At 38.4% G+C, this 21,586-nt stretch overlaps 1 protein-coding gene and 1 long non-coding RNA gene across 5 annotated transcripts; both read left to right on the top strand.

The window, feature by feature from the left end:
• Positions 1–7,949: 7,949 nt before the first annotated feature.
• On the top strand, positions 7,950–12,222 carry LOC118040600 (TMV resistance protein N-like; the record flags this gene model as incomplete). Its single annotated transcript, XM_073403821.1, has 5 exons — positions 7,950–9,011; positions 9,118–9,396; positions 9,483–10,307; positions 10,393–10,977; positions 11,098–12,222. Coding segments are annotated over 5 exons (3,498 nt in total), but the record flags the coding sequence as incomplete, so codon positions are not given.
• A 5,340-nt stretch (positions 12,223–17,562) lies between these two features.
• LOC118040587 (uncharacterized) lies at positions 17,563–19,302 on the top strand. 4 transcript variants are annotated; one of them, XR_012167581.1, is made up of 4 exons: positions 17,563–17,800; positions 18,215–18,316; positions 18,440–18,554; positions 18,652–19,302. It is a non-coding gene; the product is annotated as an uncharacterized lncRNA (long non-coding RNA). The 4 variants fall into 4 exon arrangements; XR_004686102.2 differs by having other exon boundaries at positions 19,112–19,300; XR_012167580.1 differs by having other exon boundaries at positions 17,564–17,800; positions 19,097–19,300.
• The last annotated feature ends 2,284 nt before the right edge of the window (positions 19,303–21,586 follow it).

The following is a 21,586-nucleotide window of genomic DNA, read 5'->3' as shown; positions in this document are numbered from 1 at the left end:
TAAAATTTTAAAATTTTTTACTAATATTTATTTTAATTAATGTAAAATTAAATTAAAAACTATGTTTAATCTAAGGTAGAAACAAAACAACAATTTCCTTTTTTTTTCGAGAAGCATATCCTTGTAACAAAAACTTCATGCACTTGCTTTTAACCATAGTTTTTTAAATCGACAAGGAGTTGATCCCAAAGCTCTAGTTCATAGATCAATTGGGTTAACATAGATTTATTAAATATATATATATATATATATATATATATATATATATATATAAACTAAAATAATTACATTGAGTTATTGGTTTAAAAATAATGTTTTTAATATTTTAATATTATTTGATAAGATATTTGATAATATAGTAGTGATTATTTTTTAAAATAATTTTTTTTAATAAAATATATTAAAATAATTTTTTTACTTGTAACTCTTCTATGCTTCTTTGAAACTAACTGACTTGGAAATTAATAACCGTTTTTGTTCAATTCACTATTTAACGTTCAATTCCTTGTCATTTACAAAGGAATCTCCCTTGTTTTAGTCTTTACAGTAATATTAATTGTGGAATCCAACCAATCCTTTGTTACATAGAGGAATCAACATAAATATGAACACAAAGAATTGAAAGGTGGATTATATAGATCCAGTCCCTTCCCCTCCCTTTAACACAAATTAGCAAATCAACAAACAAGTGATAAGATGAAGGATTTAGCAGTATTACAGAAAGGTTGATTTGATAGACGAGAGAAGAATGAAGAAATCTATATGTAATCTGCCTTTTACTTTTCTGTTTTTGATTGATTAATCCTTTCTACAGTTAGTTAGTACATATACATGCAGCTATAACAACTTAACTGCATGTAACTAACTTCTCTAACTAACTAACTAATTGATTCATTACTAACAGATTTATGCATTATTATACATATTATTCACTGTACTCTAACATCCCCCCACAAGATCAGGCGGGTAAACAACTAAGCCTGAGATTGCAGCAATAAGTACGAAATAGTGGGGCACTCAACCCCTTGGTGAGTATATCAGCGAACTGTTCTTGTGAGGAGACAAATTGGACTGACAATTGCTTCTGTGAAACGTGTTCTCGAACAAAATGCACATCAACCTCAATGTGTTTGGTCCGTTGATGCTGAACAAGATTGAAGGAGAGAGCAATGACAGAGAGATTATCACAGAAAAGAACAGGGATATGAGGCAATGAAATATGCAAGAAGACTAATAACTGTTTTAACCAATCCACCTCAGCCGTAGTAAAGGATAAGGCACGATACTTAGCTTCTGTGGATGATCGGGACACTGTTTGTTGCTTCTTGGAGGACCAAGAGATAGGATTGTGTCCCAAAAAGATGACCAAACCAGTAGTAGATCGTCTGTCATTAGGATCCCCTGCCCAATCAGCATCACTGAAAGCCTTTAACTGCAAGTCCCCCTTAGTATAAGACAGACCAAGATGCAGAGTGCCCTTAAGGTAACGCAAAATTCGTTTCACAGCAATGAAGTGGGACACCATCGGATTCTGCATGAATTGGCAAACTTGGTGGACAGAAAATGCAATGTCAGGTCGTGTAAAAGTTAAGTACTGCAAAGCTCCTACAATGCTGCGATATGCTGTAGGATTAGAATATGGTGCTCCATTCTCTTTGAGAAGGCGATGAGAAGGAAGACACGGGGTATCACATGTTTTAGCATCAACCATCTCAGATTTAAGTAGTAATTCCTCAATATATTTGGATTGAGACAAAAACAAGCCTGTAGATGTATGAGTGATCTGGATGCCCAAGAAGTAATGAAGAGACCTAAGTCTGTGATGTCAAACTCGGTTGTGAGGGCTTGGATAACCTGCAAGATTGCAGCAGATGCACTGCCTATGATGATAATGTCGTCCACATAGAGGAGCAGCACAACAATATCGGAACCAACATGCTTGACAAACAAGGAAGGATTAGAATAGGTTGTGAGAAAACCCAAGGAAGGTAGAAACTGAGTAAACCGATCATTCCATGCTCTAGGTGCCTGCTTTAAACCATAGAGAGCTTTATGTAGTTTGCACACAAGCTGGGGATGTAATAAATCTTCAAAACCAGGAGGCTGAGACATGTAAACTTCTTCTTGAAGGATGCCATGTAGGAATGCATTCTTGATGTCTAATTGTCTGAGGGGCCAACCGAAGTGAGCAGCAAGTGCAAGAATTAGTCTAACAGTGGCAGGTTTCACCACAGGACTGAAGGTGTCACCATAATCCAAGCCAGGTTCTTGACTAAAACCTTTGGCCACCAGCCGGGCTTTGTGCCTAGCAATTGAGCCATCTGAATGACGTTTAATCTTGAAAACCCACTTGCATCCCACCAAGTTTCGCTTTGCTGGTAAAGGAACAAGACTCCAGGTGCCTTGAGTATGTAAGGCATGAATTTCAAATTGCATGGCCTGTAACCACACAGGGGTTTTGATGGCAGACTTGTAAGTAGCTGGTTCTATTAAAGACAGATCATCTGCATGAAGATCCTGAATACTGGCTAAGAATGCCTTGCGCTTATGAATGCCACTCTTGCTTCTGGTTTGCATGGGATGCATATTTAGAGAAGGAATGGACAGGACAACTTGAAGGTTGTTAGGATTAAAAGTAGTAGAACTAATACTGATATCAGCCGCCACAGGAGGAGAAGAGGCTTGAGTAGAAGTAGTAATGGATGGAGAATTAGGAGAAACTGTAGATAAGACAGGTATATGATGGGAAGAAGACCCAGGGATGGAAGGGATAACTATGTTTTCTGTAGTAACAAGAGGCATAGGACATAAGGAGGAGGAATGGGATGAGGTTGACTGAACTGTGGGCACAGATACATGAGAAAATGCAGGATATGGAAATTGATTTTCATCAAAAATAACATGTCTTGAAACAAACAAACGCAAAGTAGGCACATGATAGCACAAATAACCTTTGTACCTGATGCCATATCCAAGAAACACACACTTTGAGGTTTTGGGCTGCAATCTGTTGTGATTATAAGGGCGAAGAAGAGGAAAACAAGCACAACCAAATATCCTAAGATGATCAAGATTTGGAGAGGATCCAAATAACATTTCAAAGGGAGATTTTTGAAGAAGAACTGGAGTGGGCATTCGGTTGATGAGATATGTAGCTGTTAAGCATGCATAGGACCAAAATTGAGATGGTAATTTGGCTGTGTGCAAGAGAGTGATTATGGTTTCCATAATGTGACGGTGTTTCCTCTCAGCTATCCCATTCTGTTCAGGGGTGTGGGGACACGAGAGGTGATGAGCAATACCTTTGTCAATAAAGAATTGTTTCAAACGATTGCATGTGTATTCCCCCCCCCCCATCAGTCTGCAGAGTTTTGACAGTTGTAGAATATTGTGTAACAATAAAGGAATGGAAGGCAACAAAAGTAGAGAACAAATCAGACTTGTTGATTAAGGGGAACAACCAGCAATACCGTGTGCATTCATCAACAAAGATAGTATAATATCTATAACCATCCACTGAAATATACAAGGCAGGTCCCCATAAATCAGTATGGATAGTGGCAAATGGAGAAGAGACTTTATGATTATGTTGAGGGGAAGGCAGTTTGCAAACTTTCCCTGCAAGACATGGATGACACATTGTAGAGGAAGAAGTTTTTGAAACAGGACTATGAGCTTTATTAAGCATGAGAGAGACTACAGAATTTGTGGGATGTCCTAACCTATGATGCCATAAATTGGACTAAACAAGTTGGCCAAGGAATGCCTGAGCTGGAGATGGCTGAGTAGGAGATGATGATGAATGAGCATGGATGGGATACAGACCATTACTGCACAAGCCTCTGTAAAGAATCCTCCTTGTGGCTTTGTCCTGAATCCAAAAGCAAAATGCATAAAAAATAAGCCAGCAATTATTATCAAGGCAGAGCCGATGTACAAATAAGAGATTCTAAGTTAATTTTGGGACAAAGAGCACAAAATCTAGCTTGAGTGAGGACATAGATGAGTTAATAGTAGATTGACCAACATGAGATACTAGCAAACCTTCTCCATTGGCAGTTTGAATTGTGTCAGTTGTTGGATATGGTAAGGCCAATGTCAGATTATTGAAGTCTGCTGTCATATGATTCGTGGCACCAGAATCCATGAGCCATACTTGAGAAGGTCCAGAGGAATGGGATGCCATAGGTGCAAGGGTGACCATGGTGTGCATGGCTTGCATAAGAGGCTGTGAGTATGGACAATGAGCAGGAGAGAATGTGGGATGTGGTAAGGGGGTGCGATATGGAGATTGTTGCATAGCAGAGGATTGTATGGGATAGGACTGATGAGATGGATAAGTAGTAGTAGAAGGCATGCCAATATAATTTGGGCCTTTGTCATTATAAAAACAGAACCAAGTAGTGTGATTGATTATGCCACATATATGACATTTGGATTTCTTATAGGAAGAAGCATCACAAAACGGGACAGTACGTCCCTCAGAATTGCATAACTGACAGATTGGCATCATAGATGCAGGGTGATTGTGAAATGGCTGATTTGGGGAAGAACCAAGAACTCCAGGATTAGGGGCCGATTGTGCATGTGTCATAGAAGAGAGCACTGGTCTAGAGTGAATTTGTTTAGATCCCTGAATAAACCGACCTCTGCCAGTGTGTCTATTCCCACTATACGCCTTAAATCCTCTATGAGCATTCTGAGATGAATTATGATTCAGAGAAAAACCTGTAGTTGCAGCCATTGTTGTCATTAGAGGAACATGAGCTGAGGCCTCTATAATTACTTCTTCTGCAAGCAACTGTGAACGAAAATCATGTAATGAGATTACACTCTCACGTCCTCTTATAACACATCTGAATGTGTTATACTCACTAGGTAAGCCATTGAGAGCCAGGATAACAATATCTTCATCAGCAAAGTATACACCAGCAGCTGAAAGATAGTCCCTAGCTTCTTTAATGCGATGAAGATATTATGAGATTGAGTCTAATCCTTTCTTGATTGTTTGAAGGTTAGATTTCATCTGAAAAATGCTAATTCTAGACACAGTTGAAAACTGTTCTTTCAATCGATTCTACAGATATTTGGAGCTGGTGCTACCAATTGCACAAGACATAGCAATAGGTGATAATGTAGCAGTAATCAGTTGCATGATGGCTCGGTCATGCATTTTCCAGATTATGAATTCATCATTTTGAGAAGTAGTGATTCCAGATTCGCATGAAGCTGTGCTGAGTTGAGGTGGACAATGAATTGATCCATCAACATATCCCATAATTCCATTGCTTTCAAGCAAAAGTTGGAGCTGAAAGTTCCAATTGAGGTAGTTTGAATCATCTAGCTTGACATTAACAGACGTAGGAATAGAAGGAATGAGAGTTGTGATTGGAGATTGCAAGAGTTGAAGTTGTGAAGCATTCACCATTGAAAGATTAGTAGATTGTAAGTCAGAGATCAGATGTGTAGAAGAAGAGATAGTGCGGAAGCAAGAATACCAAGGATCTTCAAGCGTGAGCTAACTGCTCTGATACCATGATAAGATGAAGGATTTAGCAGTATTTACAAAAAGGTTGATTTGATAGACAAGAGAAAAATGAAGAAATCTATATGTAATCTGCCTTTTACTTTTCTGTTTTTGATTGATTAATCCTTTCTACAGTTAGTTAGTATATATACATGCAGTTGTAACAACTTAACTGCATGTAACTAACTTCTCTAACTAACTAACTAATTGATTCATTACTAACAGATTTATGCACTATTATACATATTATTCACTGTACTCTAACAACAAGAACAAAAAAATGGTTAGAGCTGTCCCCATGTAATATGCAAGTTGTCCGCGGAAATTTATAACTTTTTTTGATTATGAAGTTACTGTCGGGGTTTCTCAAAAACACGGTAGAAATAATAATTTTATTTTTTAAAAATAATAAATATATTTTATATGAATAAAATTAATAATAAAATATCAGATTACACCTACGAACCAAAAAAGGAGGGCTGAGAGATGGAAAGCAGCCTCATGCATGGAGACGGGAGCGTGAGGGCGAGGGTCTTCTGAGAGATGGAAAATTATGCCATTTGATTGTGATGCTGCCAATGACATACCTAACAACGCGGTTTTGTAATCAATGCTGCAGACGGGGAGAAAGATTCAGAGCGTCTTTTACAGTCTGAAAGAGAATTGTATTTTAAATGATTTTTATTAAAAAATATATTAAAATAATATATTTTTTTTATTTTTAAAAAATCATTGCAACAACCCTAATCAATCAGCAACAACCAGGAAATTACCTTGATCACACGCTGCTAAAGAAATCTCCAAGCTCCTATTCCTATATATGATACCCTTCATCTTTGATAATTATTGCTAATAATTTGCAAAAAGGATTTACATTCTTTCTCCGAAACAATATTGCCTCTACTATCCTTCAGTCCTCATTACTTTACTCTTCAGCTAACCTTTCTGAGAGCTGCAATTTGATCTTTAAAGTCGCCAGGTTGGTGGAATCCGAACAACTCAAACACCATATTGAGGTAACCTTTGCGATTGTTGCTTCTGATTGCATGAATGCATGTAGTTTTACAGCAATATTAACACTAAGAAGATTGCGAAACAAGATAATTGCTACATGGGATTTTATGCTGTCATGTTTTTGCTAGTATATAACCCTTCTTTGCTTCTTTGAAACTACATGTAAATTGAAAAATACGTTTGGGTAGTTGAAATAAATTACTGTCCCCGATTGCTAACCTCTCTCCCCGATTGCTGCAATTTCATAGTTTGTGGAATCCAACCAACCCTTTGTTATATAGAGGTATAGAGGTATGGCTACGTACCTCTTCTTTGCTTCTTTCTTGTTTTAATTTCATGTCTTTACTCATAACAATAATTTGAAAGCTTTATGTTCAGGTAGACATCTTTGATGAGTTTATTGATGAAAATTTTCTAGTTAGCTCAAAAAATATCTTTGTGTTGAACCACGCAGTTAATAAAATTACTCGTCCTCGCGAAAGAGAAGTAAACTTAAAGTATTAGTTGAACCTGAATGAATGGATGATTTTCTTACCTTACTCTCTAATAGTAATTGCGTTGAAATTCCTACTCAGCACATTCATGTATATGTATTGTCTTTGATGATCACTTCACATGTATCCCTTACTAGTTAGATTTGCAAGATAGCAGATACCTCCTGCAATCGCTTCATTGCTAATAATTAATCGTGCCTTAATTTCTGCAGCTGCCATGACAGAGCCAGATTCTTCTCGATCTAGACCACAAGGGGCCTATGATGTCTTTTTGAGTTTTAGTGGAGAAGATACTCGCAAAACATTTACAGATCATCTATATACTGCCTTAGTCCAAGCAGGAATCCACACTTTTCGAGATGATGATGAACTTCCTAGAGGAGAAGAAATCTCTTATCATCTCCTCAAGGCAATTCGAGAATCAAAGATATCTATAGTGGTCTTCTCAAAAGGATATGCTTCTTCTAGATGGTGTCTTGAAGAACTTGTGGAGATTCTAAAGTGTAAAATATAGGAAAAAACTGGTCAAAATTGCTCTTCCTATATTCTATGACATCGATCCTTCAGATGTGAGAAAAACAGACCGGCAGTTTTGCAGAAGCATTTGTTATTCATGAAGAACGTTCTAACGAGAAGGTGAAGGAGTGGAGAGAAGCTCTTGAAGAGGCAGGAAATCTATCTGGTTGGGAATCTCAAAGATATGGCAAATGGGTATGTCTTTTCTCTATCCGATTCACTTCCACACATTTATATATGGAGTCATTATACATTATCTATTTTACAATGTGAAACAATAAAATACATTTTGAAACATACTTCATTGTCTCGCTATTAATGACTAATGACTTGCTTTTGTCCATAAACAGGCATGAAGCAAAATTTATCCAAGAGATTATCAAGGAATGTGCTAAACTAAATTGGACCCCAAGTACTTACATGTTCCTAAGCACCTAGTAGGTATTGATCCGCTTGCTCACAATATTTTTCACTTCCTAAGTACTGCAACAGATGATGTACGCATTGTGGGCATACATGGGATGCCAGGAATAGGAAAGACGACTATAGCAAAAGTTGTATTTAATCAACTCTGTTATGACTGTGGATATGGATTCGAGGGAAGCTCATTTCTTTTGAATGTTAAAGAAAAATCAGAATCTAAGGATATGGTTCTTCTACAACAACAACTTCTTCATGATATTTTAAGACAAAATACTGAGAAGATCAATAATGTTGATAAAGGAAAGGTTCTGATTAAAGAACGACTTTGGCGTAAAAGAGTTCTTGTTGTTGTTGATGATGTATATCATCTAAACCAATTAAATGCTTTGATTGGAGAGCGAAGCTGGTTTGGTCCCGGAAGTAGGGTGATAATTACAACTAGAGATGAACGCTTACTTCTTGAAGCTGATCAAAGATACCAGGTTCAAGAATTGTACCCAGATGAGTCCCTTCAGCTATTCTGTCAGCATGCGTTTAGGGACACTAAGCCAGCAAAAGATTATGTTGAGCTTTCGAATGATGTAGTCGAATACTGTGGAGGACTTCCTTTAGCTCTTGAGGTTTTAGGTTCTTGTTTGTTTGGGAAAAACCAAGCTAGATGGGAATCTGTAATTGACAGATTGAGAAAATTTCCAAACAGTGAAATTCAGAAAAAACTTAGAATAAGTTTTGACACACTGGATGAACCTACACTAAAGAATACATTTCTTGATATTGCATGCTTCTTTATTGGTAGAAATAAAGAATACGTAGCAAAAGTGCTAGAAGGATGTTATGATTACAATCCAGAAGATGATTTCGGAACTCTCATTGAACGATCTTTGATTAAAGTTGATGATTCTGGAACAATAAGCATGCATGATCTATTACGAGGGATGGGAAGGGAGATCGTTAAGGAAGAGTCACTTGAAAATCCTGCACGAAGGAGCAGAATTTGGAGTCAAGAGGATGCGTGGATAGTACTCAAGATGCAGATGGTAAGAACTCAATGCATACAGAAAAGCACATTCATTTGTATCTTTATTGTCAAACTTATTACGAACAATCATATGAGAGTTCTATTGATTTTTTTTCCTTTTTTAGGGAACAGAAGTTGTAAAAGGCCTTACATTGGATGTGAGAAGATCAGAAGACAAATCGCTAAGCACTGGATCATTTACAAAAATGAAATTGTTAAAAATTACTACAAATCAAATGGAGCAGAACTCACCGGATCTTTTCGAGCGGCTTTCTAAAGTGTTGACATGGATTTGCTGGCTTGAATGTCCTTTGGAATTTTTACCATCCAACTTTTCACTGGACAACGTAGTTATTATTGATATGCAGTACAGTAATATCAGAGAACTATGGAAAGAAAAAAAGGTGCGAAACATACCAAAATGCCTAAAATTTTGTTTAGAGAACTTTTGATGATTACTTATTAATGATTTTCCTCACTTCTCTCATAGATTCTCAACAATCTAAAGATCATTGATCTCAGTTATTCAAAGAACCTTGTTAAAACCCCAAACCTGCACAGTTCAAGTCTAGAGAAACTACTGCTTGAAGGTTGCTTAAATTTAGTTGAGGTAGATCAATCTATTGGACATTCAACGTCTCTTGTGTGTTTGAATATTTCGGGGTGTTCACAAGTTAAGGAGCTGCCGGAGTGCATGGGTGATATTGAGTCCTTCACTGAGCTTTTAGCAAATGGAATTAACAACGAGCAATTTCTCTCTTCAGTTGGATATTTAAAGTTTGTGAGGAAGTTGTCATTGTGCGGATACTGGCAATGGAACTTACCATATCGGCCTTCACCAAATTCTTCTTGGATTTCAGCTTTTCGGATAACTCCAACTTCCACTATTTGGAGAGTATTGGGGAAGCTAAAACTTGTTAATTGTGGTTTCTTTGAATGGGCAACTAATTCTGTTGATTTTGGAGGTTTTTCCTCTCTCGAAGAGTTGGATCTATCAAGAAACGAGTTCTTCAGTCTGCCTTCTGGCATCGGCATCCTTTCTAAGCTGCGGCTTTTGACCATTCAGGAATGTGGAAATCTTGTATCAATCCCAGAGCTTCCCTCAAATTTAGAACATTTGGATGCATTTGGTTGCAAATCAATGCAATGGGTAAGACTACCAATCCAAGCAAAAAAATATCTACATCTGGATCTGTGTGGTTGTCCGGATTTAATAGAGATTGAAGGCATGGAAGGTCTAAGTAATCATGGCTGGTATATTTTTTCTGTTATCAAGAACAAGTTATCAAATAATTATAAGAAAAGTCTTGTTGAGGTACTATTTTTGTCTCTCTTGCACACAAATAAGCACACAATTGGCACATACTATATATACATTAATTAATGTCTGATATATACAGGCACTGTGCTACGGTGGTTACGGATATCAAATTCTCTTCAATCGTTGTTATACGTTCAGCCACAGAGATAAGTTCAGTATGATTCCAAATTGGTTCAGCTACCGTGGAAAAGGAACTTCATTATCATTTCATGTACCTCCAGTTTTCCAAGGATTGGTCGTTGGGGTTGCCTGTCAATGCTTGATAGGTCTTTTTGGTGCCGCCAAATTATGTATACAAAATAAAAGCAACGGTATTCAATTGTTTGAAGCATACGTATGCGATTCATTCACTAACAATTTGATGACATACATAAGTACAAGTGAGATGGAAATGGAAGAATACTGTGAAGATGAGGAATTGGAACTGTGCATGGAACTTGATATGGGAGAAGACACTGAAGTGTTTGAATGTGGGATCCATGTGATAGTTGAAAAGACAGATTCATTTGAAGGGTCAGAGTGGGATCATGAGTCTGAAGTTGGAAGAGATAGAGTTATATCTGCACCACCATTTCTGTCTCAGTGTCCGCTGTACAATTTCAATGAGACTGCCAGCAAGGAAGGTCTAAGTAATTTATCAAAATATACCAAGGATGTTCTTGAGGTACCATGTCTGTCTCTCTTGCACACAAATAAAACACACACACACACACATATATATATATATATATATATAAATCGGTGTCTAAAATCTCAACATTCCTTGAATTCAATATTTATGCAGAGAATCATCGATTTTCGCGAGTATTTTATTCTATCATTCCATAATGGTTCCGCTATGATTGGAGAAGGATGTTCATTATCATTTGATATACCTCCAGATTTCAAAGGCTTGGTCATTGCGGCTGGCTGTTCAGGTGGGGGGAATCAAGAATTCAAGGTTATTATAAAAAATAAAAGCAACGGTATTCAATTGTTCGAAGCTACACATGCAAGACCCTATTTCCATAGTAGGTGGCTAAGAGTCATAAGTAGACGTGAGATGGCAATGGAAAATTACTGTGGAAATGCTGGATTGGAACTACATGTGTTATTGAGGTCCGAAAACAGTGAAGTGGTACAATGTGGGATCCATGTGATAGAGACATTTCCATTTGGACGGAACAACTACGATCAAACTCCAGCGTTGGATCATGACATTTACAACCAAGAGTCTTTTGAAGGTTCAGAGGGGGATCATGACATTGACTACTACGAGATTTCATTTGAAGGGTCAGGATCGTCGGATCATGAGATTGACAACCAAGAGTCCGAAGTTGAAAGCGATAGAACGATAACTTCACCACCATACCATCTGCTTCATCATCCCCGTCATGGTTCGATGAGGTTTTCTACAAGGCAGCAGTGGAAAGCTTTTTTAATTCGGGTGATCAACCTATGGAAAATTAGAATCATGCAAAAATTCTCACCTGAATATCTCAATTCGTCGAAGGATTGGTTTAAGAAAACTCCCCATTTTATGCCCACTTAGCTATGATATTATCATCTTGTTGGGTAAAATCAACCAAGGTGAAACTATATTTAAAAAAAAAAAAAAAGGAGTTGAATTGAAAGGTGGATTAGATGTTCTTTTACAACATGAAAGTCCCTTTCCCTCCCTTTCGTTGAATTAAACTCAATATCTAAAAGGTCAAGGAAGGCAACCACCCACCACCACTTGTAGCCACCAGCTGCCACCAACCGCAGCTGCCACAGCCGCCAGCCACTAGCCACTAGCCACCTTCACACCTGAAAAGTTTGAATTTTTGTATTCTGAATTCGTGTATAAATAGAGTGCTCAACTTATGTTATTTTGAGTGGAGAGAATAGAGAGAAAAACTAGAAAGAGAGAGAGAGGGCGTGTATTGTATTGTAAGCTTTTGTTATTGTAAGCTTCTTGTTTCTTGAAATAAAACTTTGTGTTTTATCCCCTCTGAGTGTTTCAAAGCCACCACCAGTGGTTTCTCCCACCAACAATTGGTATCAGAGCCTTGTTCGTCAGAAAATAGAAGAGTTTTGGGGTATACCCGAATTTTCAAAGTTGTCAAAAACAAGTTTTGATCATTCCACAGTGTAGAGCTCATCAATACGAACTCACTGGAGCAAGAATCAGCTTCATTGGAGACGGAGGTAGCCCACACGCGCCGACTGAAGATTCTGCACAGACGACCACGCGCAATCCACGCGCTCCAGAGGTTGGAGACGATTGACGTGCACGTGAGCCATATTTGAGTCGTTTAAGTCGCCTAAGCCGAGCCGATATCCAGCCGCACCGAGCCACAAGTCGCGCTGTACTCTGTGCCGAGCCGAGCCGACCGAATATTCCTGGAATATTCCCGATTCGACCCCAGCGAACTGTCCGCCGTACAGAATTGGTTTTTTGACCGGTTCACCCATTTTCTAACCCGATTGTTACAAAGTCAGACCGGTTCCCTACTATTTGGACCATTCTGGATCGATCTAAAGTGTCCGTTTGGTCAAATTCGGCTCCCAGAAGGAGATATAGTTATTAAAAGAGCAAAATGACTACAGAAAGTACACAAACACTCATCCCGAAGCTGACCAAAGACAACTATGATAGTTGGTGCATCAGATTGAAGGCATTTATTGGTTCACAAAAGTGTTTAGATATTATACACTATGGTTATGATGAACCAGAGTTCAAAGAAGAAGAAGATGTTTTACAAGAGGCACAGAAGCAAGCCCTGAAAGTCAACAGAAAGAAAGACAACAAAGCAAAAACCATCATCTATCAAGGTCTTGATGAAGACACATTCGAGATCATTGCTTCCGCTGAAACATCAAAACACATATGGGAGGCTCTCCAACAAAAATACAAAGGTGCTGATAGAATCAAGAAGATTCGTCTTTAATCTTTGCAAGGTGAATTTGAGTTATTGCAAATGAAGTCCTCAGAATCTATTTCTGATTATCACACAAGAATTATGGTGATAGTCAATCAGATGAGGAGAAATGGAGAAGCCATCGTCGATTCTCGTATTACTGAGAAAATTTTGAGATCCCTAGATCCAAAATTTGATTTTGTTGTTGTCGCCATTGAAGAGTCCAAGGAAGTGGACAAGTTTACAGTGGATGAACTTATGAGTTCTTTGCAAGCTCATGAGCAAAAGATAGTGAAGCGAAATGGAGATAAGGCAATTGAGCATGCCTTACAAGCAAAGCTGTCTCTCAAGGACAGATATGAGCAAGGGGAGACTTCAACAAGTGGGTATACCACTTAAGCAAGTAGTCAACAATCCAGAGGAGGATTTCAGAGATTTCAAGGAAGAGGATCTTGGAATACAAGCTTTAGAGGAAGAGGTGGTAGAAACACCACCAGAGGAGGTCGAGGACAACAAGTATTCATTCCTAGAGGAAGAGGAGGCGGTTACAATAACCGTGACAAGAGGAATATATATCCAGTGTTATAATTGCAATCAATTTGGGCATTATAGCACTGAATGTCGAAGGAAAGCTCCGTTAGAGATACGAGAGCAAGCCAACTATGCAGAGAAGGATGACAGAGAAGCAGTTGCATTACTTGTCCAACAAGGACTTGATGGGAAACAGGAGAATATATGGTATCTAGATACTGGAGCCAGCAATCACATGTGTGGCTACCGAGAGTTATTTGGTGATCTAGATGAGACCAAACAAGGTCTACTTACTTTTGGAGATACCTCAAAGGTTCCATTCAAAGGTAAAGGCAACATCCCAATCAAGTTGAAGAACGGTGATCACAGCTACATCGCCGATGTTTATTATATCCCAGCCATAAGCAGAACCTGATCAGCTTAGGTCAACTTATGGAGAGAGGTTATACTTTTTACTCGAAGAATTGTCATCTGACAATTAGAGACAACAATGGGAGATTAATTGCCTATGTGAAAATGTCTAAGAATAGGATGTTTCCTTTGAACATCCAGTATGATGCAGCAAGGTGTTTGAGTGCCATCACCAACAGTGAAGAATGGCTTTGACACCTGAGGCTTGGACATCAGAATTTCACAAGTTTGAAGATGCTAGCAAGCAAGAAGATGGTCAAAGGTTTGCCTCACATTGATCATCTAGATGAAGTCTGTGAAAGTTGTGTCATCAGCAAACATCATAGATCTAGTTTTTCCAAAGAAGTCAATTGGAAAGCAAAGAGGCCACTGGAGTTAGTGCACACAGATGTGTGTGGCCCAATAACACCTATATCTACTGGACAAAATAGGTACTTCCTCACTTTTATTGATGATTTTAGTAGAAAGATGTGGATATACTTTCTGAAGAGGAAGTCAGAAGTATTCAATTGCTTTAAAGATTTTAAAGCAATTGTGGAGAAGCAAAGTGGCTACATGATCAGAACCGTAAGATCTGATCAAGGTGGAGAATATACAGCAAATGACTTTGAAGTCTTTTGTACACAACAAGGCATCAGACATCAGACAACACCAGTTTATACACCACAGCTGAATGGTGTAGCAGAAAGGAAGAATCGAACGATTCTTGACATGGCAAGAAGTTTGCTCAAAGCAAAGAAGTTGCCCAAGCAATATTGGGCTGAAGTTGTATCATGTGCAGTGTATTTACTGAATCGCTGCCCAACCAGAAGTTTGCAAGGTGTCATTCCAGAAAAAGCATGGAGTGGTCACAAACCAAGTGTTACTCAACTACGAGTCTTTGGTTGTGTGGCATATGCAAAGATCCCAAATGCAAGAAGGACAAAACTCAATGATAAAAGCTAGAAATGCATCTTTGTCGGATATGGTGAAAAAAAAATGGGATACAAGCTGTATAATCCCATCACGAAGAAGGCAATTATGAGTAGAGATGTTATCTTTGAAGAAGATAAATCTTGGCAATGGAATGATGACCAAGAAGCAGTCAAATGGATCAACACTAATTTGATCCTTGAAGGTGAAAAAGTACCAACAGTACTTGCAGAAGAACCGATTGTGCCAGCAGCTGAACCACAAAGTCCGGTACACAGATTCCCTGTATTCAACTGGAGGAACACACCAGAAGTATCATCATCAACAGCACCATCAGCATCCTCATCAGAATGACCAAGAAGGATGAGAAATCTTGAAGAGTTGTGCGATGCCACTCAAGTCATGGAAGATACAACTTTGTTTTGTTTCTTTGCAGATAGTGACACATTAAGCTTCAATGAAGCTGTCACAGAAGAAAAATGGATAACAGCAATGGATGAAGAAATACATGTCATTGAGAAGAATGATACCTGGAAGCTAACTCATCTACCAGACAATAAGAAAGCAATAGGTGTCAAATGGGTCTACAAGACAAATAAGAATGCAAAAGGAGAAGTGCAAAGATACAAAGCCAGATTAGTGGCTAAAGGCTACAAACAGAGAGAAGGCATTGACTATGGAGAAGTATTTGCTCCAGTAGCCCGGCTACAGACAATCAGACTGATGATCTCACTAGTTGCACAACACAGATGGAAGATTTATCAACTCGATGTGAAATCAGCATTTCTGAATGGCTTCCTAGAAGAAGAAATCTTTGTTGAACAACCACTTGGATACATTGAAGCTGAAAATGAAGGCAAAGTATACAAGTTGAAGAAAGCTCTCTATGGTTTGAAGCAAGCTCTGCGTGCTTGGAATACCAGAATTGACAGGTATTTTCAAGATAATGGATTTGAAAAATGTCCATATGAACACGCAGTATATGTGAAGAAAGAAGCAGATGGTAGCATATTATTTGCATGCCTATATGTTGATGACTTGATATTCACCGGCAACAACCCTACCATGTTTGAAGACTTCAAACAAAGCATGGTACAGGAGTTTGAGATGACTGACATTGGTCTAATGTCACATTTTCTTGGTTTAGAAGTAACGCAGAAAGAAGAAGGGATTTTTGTATCCCAAAGCGGTTACGCCAAAGATATTCTTGAAAGGTTCAAGATGGAAAGCTGCAATCTGGTATCAACTCCAGTTAAGAATGGAGTGGAATTGAGGAAGAGTAAAGTTGGAAATGTTGATCCAACTTACTTCAAAAGCTTAGTAGGAAGCTTAAGGTACTTGACATGTACCAGACCGGATATACTCTACGGAGTCGGACTCATCAACAGATATATGGAGACGCCAGACCAGTCTCACTTGAATGCAGCCAAGAGAATTCTTCGCTACATCAAAGGCACAATGAATGAAGGTATGTTTTATACCTCAAGTAAAGACTTTAATCTTGTAGGCTACTCGGATAGTGATTGGGGTAAAGATCTGGATGAAAGGAAAAGCACAACACGGTTTGTCTTTTTCATGGGAGATACATCTTTCACATGGTCATCCAAGAAGCAATCGATTGTAACGTTATCAAGTTGTGAAGCTGAGTATGTTGCTGCCAACTCAACCGTATGCCATTCAATATGGTTAAGGAATATGCTGAAGTTTTTGGGATTTCCTCAAGAAAATCCTACAGAGATTTATATTGGCAATCGATCAGCAATCGCATTGGCAAAGAACCCAGTGTATCATGAAAGGAGCAAACACATTGATACACGTCATCACTTTATCCGGGAACATGTGAAGAATGAAGAAGTCCAACTGATATCTTGCAAAACAAATGATCAAGTTGCAGACATCTTCACAAAGCCATTGAAGGAAGAAGTATTTATTAGATTAAAGTTCATGCTTGGCATGACATCCCTCGATTGAGTTTAAAAGGGAGATTTGTTGAATTAAACTCAATATCTAGAAGGTCAAGGAAGGCAACCACCCACCACCACTTGCAGCCACCAGCTGCCACAGCTGCCAGCCGCCTTCACACCTGAAAAGTTTGAATTTTTGTATTCTAAATTCGTGTATAAATAGAGTGCTCAACTTATGTTATTTTGAGTGGAGAGAATAGAGAGAAACACTAGAAAGAGAGAGAGAGGGCGTGTATTGTATTGTAAGCTTTTGTTATTATAAGCTTCTTGTTTCTTGAAATAAAACTTTGTGTTTTATCCCCTCTGAGTGTTTCAAAGTCATCACCAATGGTTTCTCCCACCAACACCTTTAACATAAATTGGCAAATCAACAAACAAGACCAAAAAAAATTTTTAAAAAAAGGTGAACTTTTTGGTCCAATTAACATGTTCTTTAAGTATTAAAAACTACACCAGAAAGAGAAATCACTTTCGTGTTGTAAAAGAAAGAAACGAAGAGCCCGTAAAACCTCAAGGAAGGGTAATTGCACGCAAAATTGATGGAATGAAATTGGGTTTTTGTTGTGAAATCAAAGACCCCACCTTTTGTCTATCTCTGTGTGTGTCTCTTCTTTTTAAGAAAGCAAAATTCGAAACTTTTTGATGGTCTCCACACTATTTGTTAGTTGAGAAGGGAGGAGAAAACAGGAGAAAGTATCTAACTTCTCGCCCATTCAAAGGATCTCAAGGCTGAGCTTGCTCTCCTTCGCGTTGCTAAGGGCGGTGCTCCTAACAAGCTTTCTAAGATGTAAACACTCATAGTCCCCGCCCTCATCTCTTTCTGCCTTTCTGTGTTTTTCTTTTCCACTTAAATGGATTAATTGATCGATCTAGTTCTGTGTTAAGTTTAATGTGTTCTTCTTTAGGTCTTGACTTGTGGATTTAGGCAATGTTGGATTTGTTTGATTTATTGGACTTTATTAAGCTGGATGTGTTCTTAGTTGTTCGTTTAATATCGGATTTAAGCTGCATCAACGTGCTTTATTGATTTAGGTAGATTATGGTGTCATTTTAGGCCATTTGAACTGCTTTCTATAAAGAAAATGAAAATAAAAATCATTTGTTCTTAAAAAAAGTTGAAGTGATTTCAAGAATCTAGCTTGCAATTTTTTTGGGGGTGATGGATTTGCTTTTGAAATGCGATTTTGTGGGCTTGATGTAGGTAAAATCCAGATTAAAGATGAAGCAGCTATTGTTTATTGGAGTTTGGTGTCCATCAATGTTGTTCATTGTGTATAGAACGACAATATATTAACACACTGAGGTATGGTTTGGAATTTCGATAACTTCTTGTGTCATTTGCTGCTCCATCTACAGCTTTTCTGTTATTGAATTTACCATTAGATACAAATTAAACTGTTTTTTTTGTTTTTTACATTGAAAATAGGTTCAGCTCTAGCTTTCTGTGTTTTAATGGTGCTACTTCTGTTTCAAAAACTTGCTGGCTAGTTTTTCTCCACTACTGTCAGATGGAAGAAGAATTGTATCCCCTTGACATAAAGGTAATTTCAGAACCATCATTTAAAATCCCAAAAGTACTGTTATTGTTCAATGTGTTCATCGTTATCTGAAGATGATTCCGAAGAATACTAACTGCAGGTAGCAAAAGAATACCCAAGAGAAGTAACTCAACAAATTTGAAACATATTGTACTGGTGATTGTTTGCCTTGATTCAAAACATTTACAGAGTCCATCATCCTTATCCTAATAGCATGAAACATCTCTAATTTGATCAAACAGCAATTTTATCAAATGATTAAGATTGCTGTGAAACATTAAGCAATTCTGTATTCAATCCTTTCTTAATAATACTGCAGCATCAATAACATTGCTGTTTTAAAATTCTCTTCTACTTTCTTTTCTTACATAATACTCAAACACGTAAACACCTTCAAGTTTGATAGAACTGGTGATCACATTCATGTCTGAATTCTTAGGACAACCAGACATGACATAGTCTTTTAATATCACCTGCTTGTTAGCTACTTCTTCATCACCACGCAGTGCATTTATGCGCCCATTTCTTTGTCTCAACAATTACAGAGTGTTAAGATGCAGATTTTCACAGGAATACACTAGAAAACTAAGCAGAGATAAAGGAAGCAGAGAGAATGTCTGATAGGTGAAGGAAGAAGAAGAATGTGTTCACTGTAATTCATTACTCTGTTTTACACTGTTACAGATCTTTTTATATCAAGCTATAGATGTGAACAAGCTTCTCACCTCAATACTTGTCACACCCCCACAAAAAAAAATTATAAAGGCGCGACATCGGATGACGATTTTCGTTGTGTTCTGATGATTTGGTTCTTTGGAGTCGCCACCTAGTATTTGGTCACTAGGAACCCTAACTGGTCTTTCAGAGATTCTAAGGCAAGGGACTGGTTGCGTAAAGGGAAGGTACTAGCACCCCTAGTACGCCCTACCTAAGGTAAGCTGCTTGGTGTTTGGTTTGCTCTATAGTCTATGGTGTTGGTGTCTTCTAAACCCGTCAATTTATTTTAGATAGAAATCTAAGAAAATTCCATGTGCTATGAAAGTTCGTTTTTCCTTTAGTATTTCAAGAGTTGGCGACTCGTAAATCGCACGGAAAAGAAAAAAAAACGACGAAAATTTCACAATTCTTAAAAAAATTTATCTTTCACGACTCGTAAACCGTGGAGTAAAAAAAAATTAAAATTTTGAAATGTCCTCGATTACAACCAAAGCATCTTTCAAACATGTGTGTTGATTTATTACTCCCAATAATATTTTGGATGTTCGTCCTTTTAAGGATTTCTTCATCCAAACATTAGCGGTGAATAATAACTACAATTTCTCCTCCCAAAATAAGATTTTTATAGTTTTTGGAATATTGGCCAATACCCTTTGGAGTTTTACAAACATGTTGTAAAATCCACAAATGCAAGAAAATGATTTGTGTTTAAGAAATCTATGCGAAAACACACCTTCAAAGCTTCCAATATTTTTTGTATATAAAAAAAAAAAGAGAATTCAAAACCATGTTAGAGTATTGGCCGTATGCAACACGCAAGAAAACATTTTTTTTTTTACGAAAACGGGTGTTTTTAAACACTGAAATTATATCCCCATAGTATAAAAAATGCAAATCAATGTATATAAAACAACAATATATTTTTTTTTTACTTTTCGGAATTTTTTTATTTATTTTTTTTTTTTTAAAAAAAATATATATATATAAACACACACACACATGCATAATATAATAATATAATAATATAATATAATATTAACATATTAAATGGGCTAGGCCGGCCCCACTAACTGGGCCGGACTCCAGCCCCAAAAATCGTTGGGCCGGACTCGGCCCAACAGCAACCTACTTTGGTCTGGGCCGGACCGGCCCAGACCCATATCATTGGGCCAGACACTGTCTGGCCCAAAAAAAAAAAAGGAAATGAACGGGGGGGTGGGGGGGAATTATTTTCCCCCCACCTCCTGCATGCAGAAACGATTCTGCATGCAGGAGGCCAAAACTTGCGCCCGGATTAACAAGAAAGTGTGCAGGGGGAGGAGACGTACCTGGCGCGGCGGAGACGATGGCTTGCTGACGGTGCTACAGTGTCGTGGCTCACGGACGGCGACTCCAGGCGGCGCTACGGCTGTTTTCCAACGGTTCGTCGTCGTTCAACCGGTTCGTTCCTTCTGTTTCAGCTTCTTGAGTTCCCTCTCAGTTTCAACAATCCCAAGCTTCTCAACTTTTGGGTTTTCGGTGGCTGTTTCTTAAGTTCGGTGGTTTCTCTCTCTTTCGGTCTCTCTCTCTCTCACTGTCTCGGTTCTTCTCTTTCTTTTTCGGGTCCTTCCTTTTTCGTCCCCCCCTCCTCACTCTGCTTCTTCTCTATTTATAGGCATATCGGGGCATGCATGGGGGAACGAGGCGTGCTGGTCGGTCGGTCGGCAGGCGCCGCTGCCAAGGTGCTTCTCTCGGGTTCGGTGGCACGGCGGGTGGTCGGCCAGCGGCTTCGGTTTTGGGGGTCCCAAGGTGTGGGGCGTCGGGCCATGGCACGTGAGGAGAGAGGCGGGGACAAAAACCCCGGTTTTCCTCTCCTCTGCTACGCATGCGGGGGGGAAGAAGAAGAGAAACAGTGCCGTTCAAAACGGCACCGTTTGGTCTCTATTCTTTTTTTTTTTTTTTTTTTAAACGCATGAAACGGCGTCGTTTTGGAGAAAACGCGCCGTTTCATTTAAATGTGGCGCCAGAAATGCGCCAACGTTCACATCAGTCCCCCAATTATTTTTATTCCTTTCAATTGCGTCCCTGCCAATTTCGGTCTTGTCCGCCTAGTTGGCCGCCTTTTCCACTTTGGTCCTTGGCCTCTGATTTATGCAATTTAGCCCTCAATTGATCAATAAACTTCCAATTTCTTCAATTAGGCCCCTTAATCAATTCCAAACAGCCCCCCTATCTTTGTGCCTTTTCCAAATTGGTCCCTGGTTTCGGATTTTCACAATTAAACCCCTAATTGGCCATTAAACTTCAATATTTATGCAATTAAGCCCCTGATTTGACTT

The sequence above is a fragment of the Populus alba genome, chromosome 13, assembly GCF_005239225.2.
Source record: "Populus alba chromosome 13, ASM523922v2, whole genome shotgun sequence".
Classification (NCBI taxonomy): domain Eukaryota; kingdom Viridiplantae; phylum Streptophyta; class Magnoliopsida; order Malpighiales; family Salicaceae; genus Populus; species Populus alba.
Note: the sequence above shows the minus strand (reverse complement) of the source record. Positions and strands in the feature narration are given on the sequence as shown.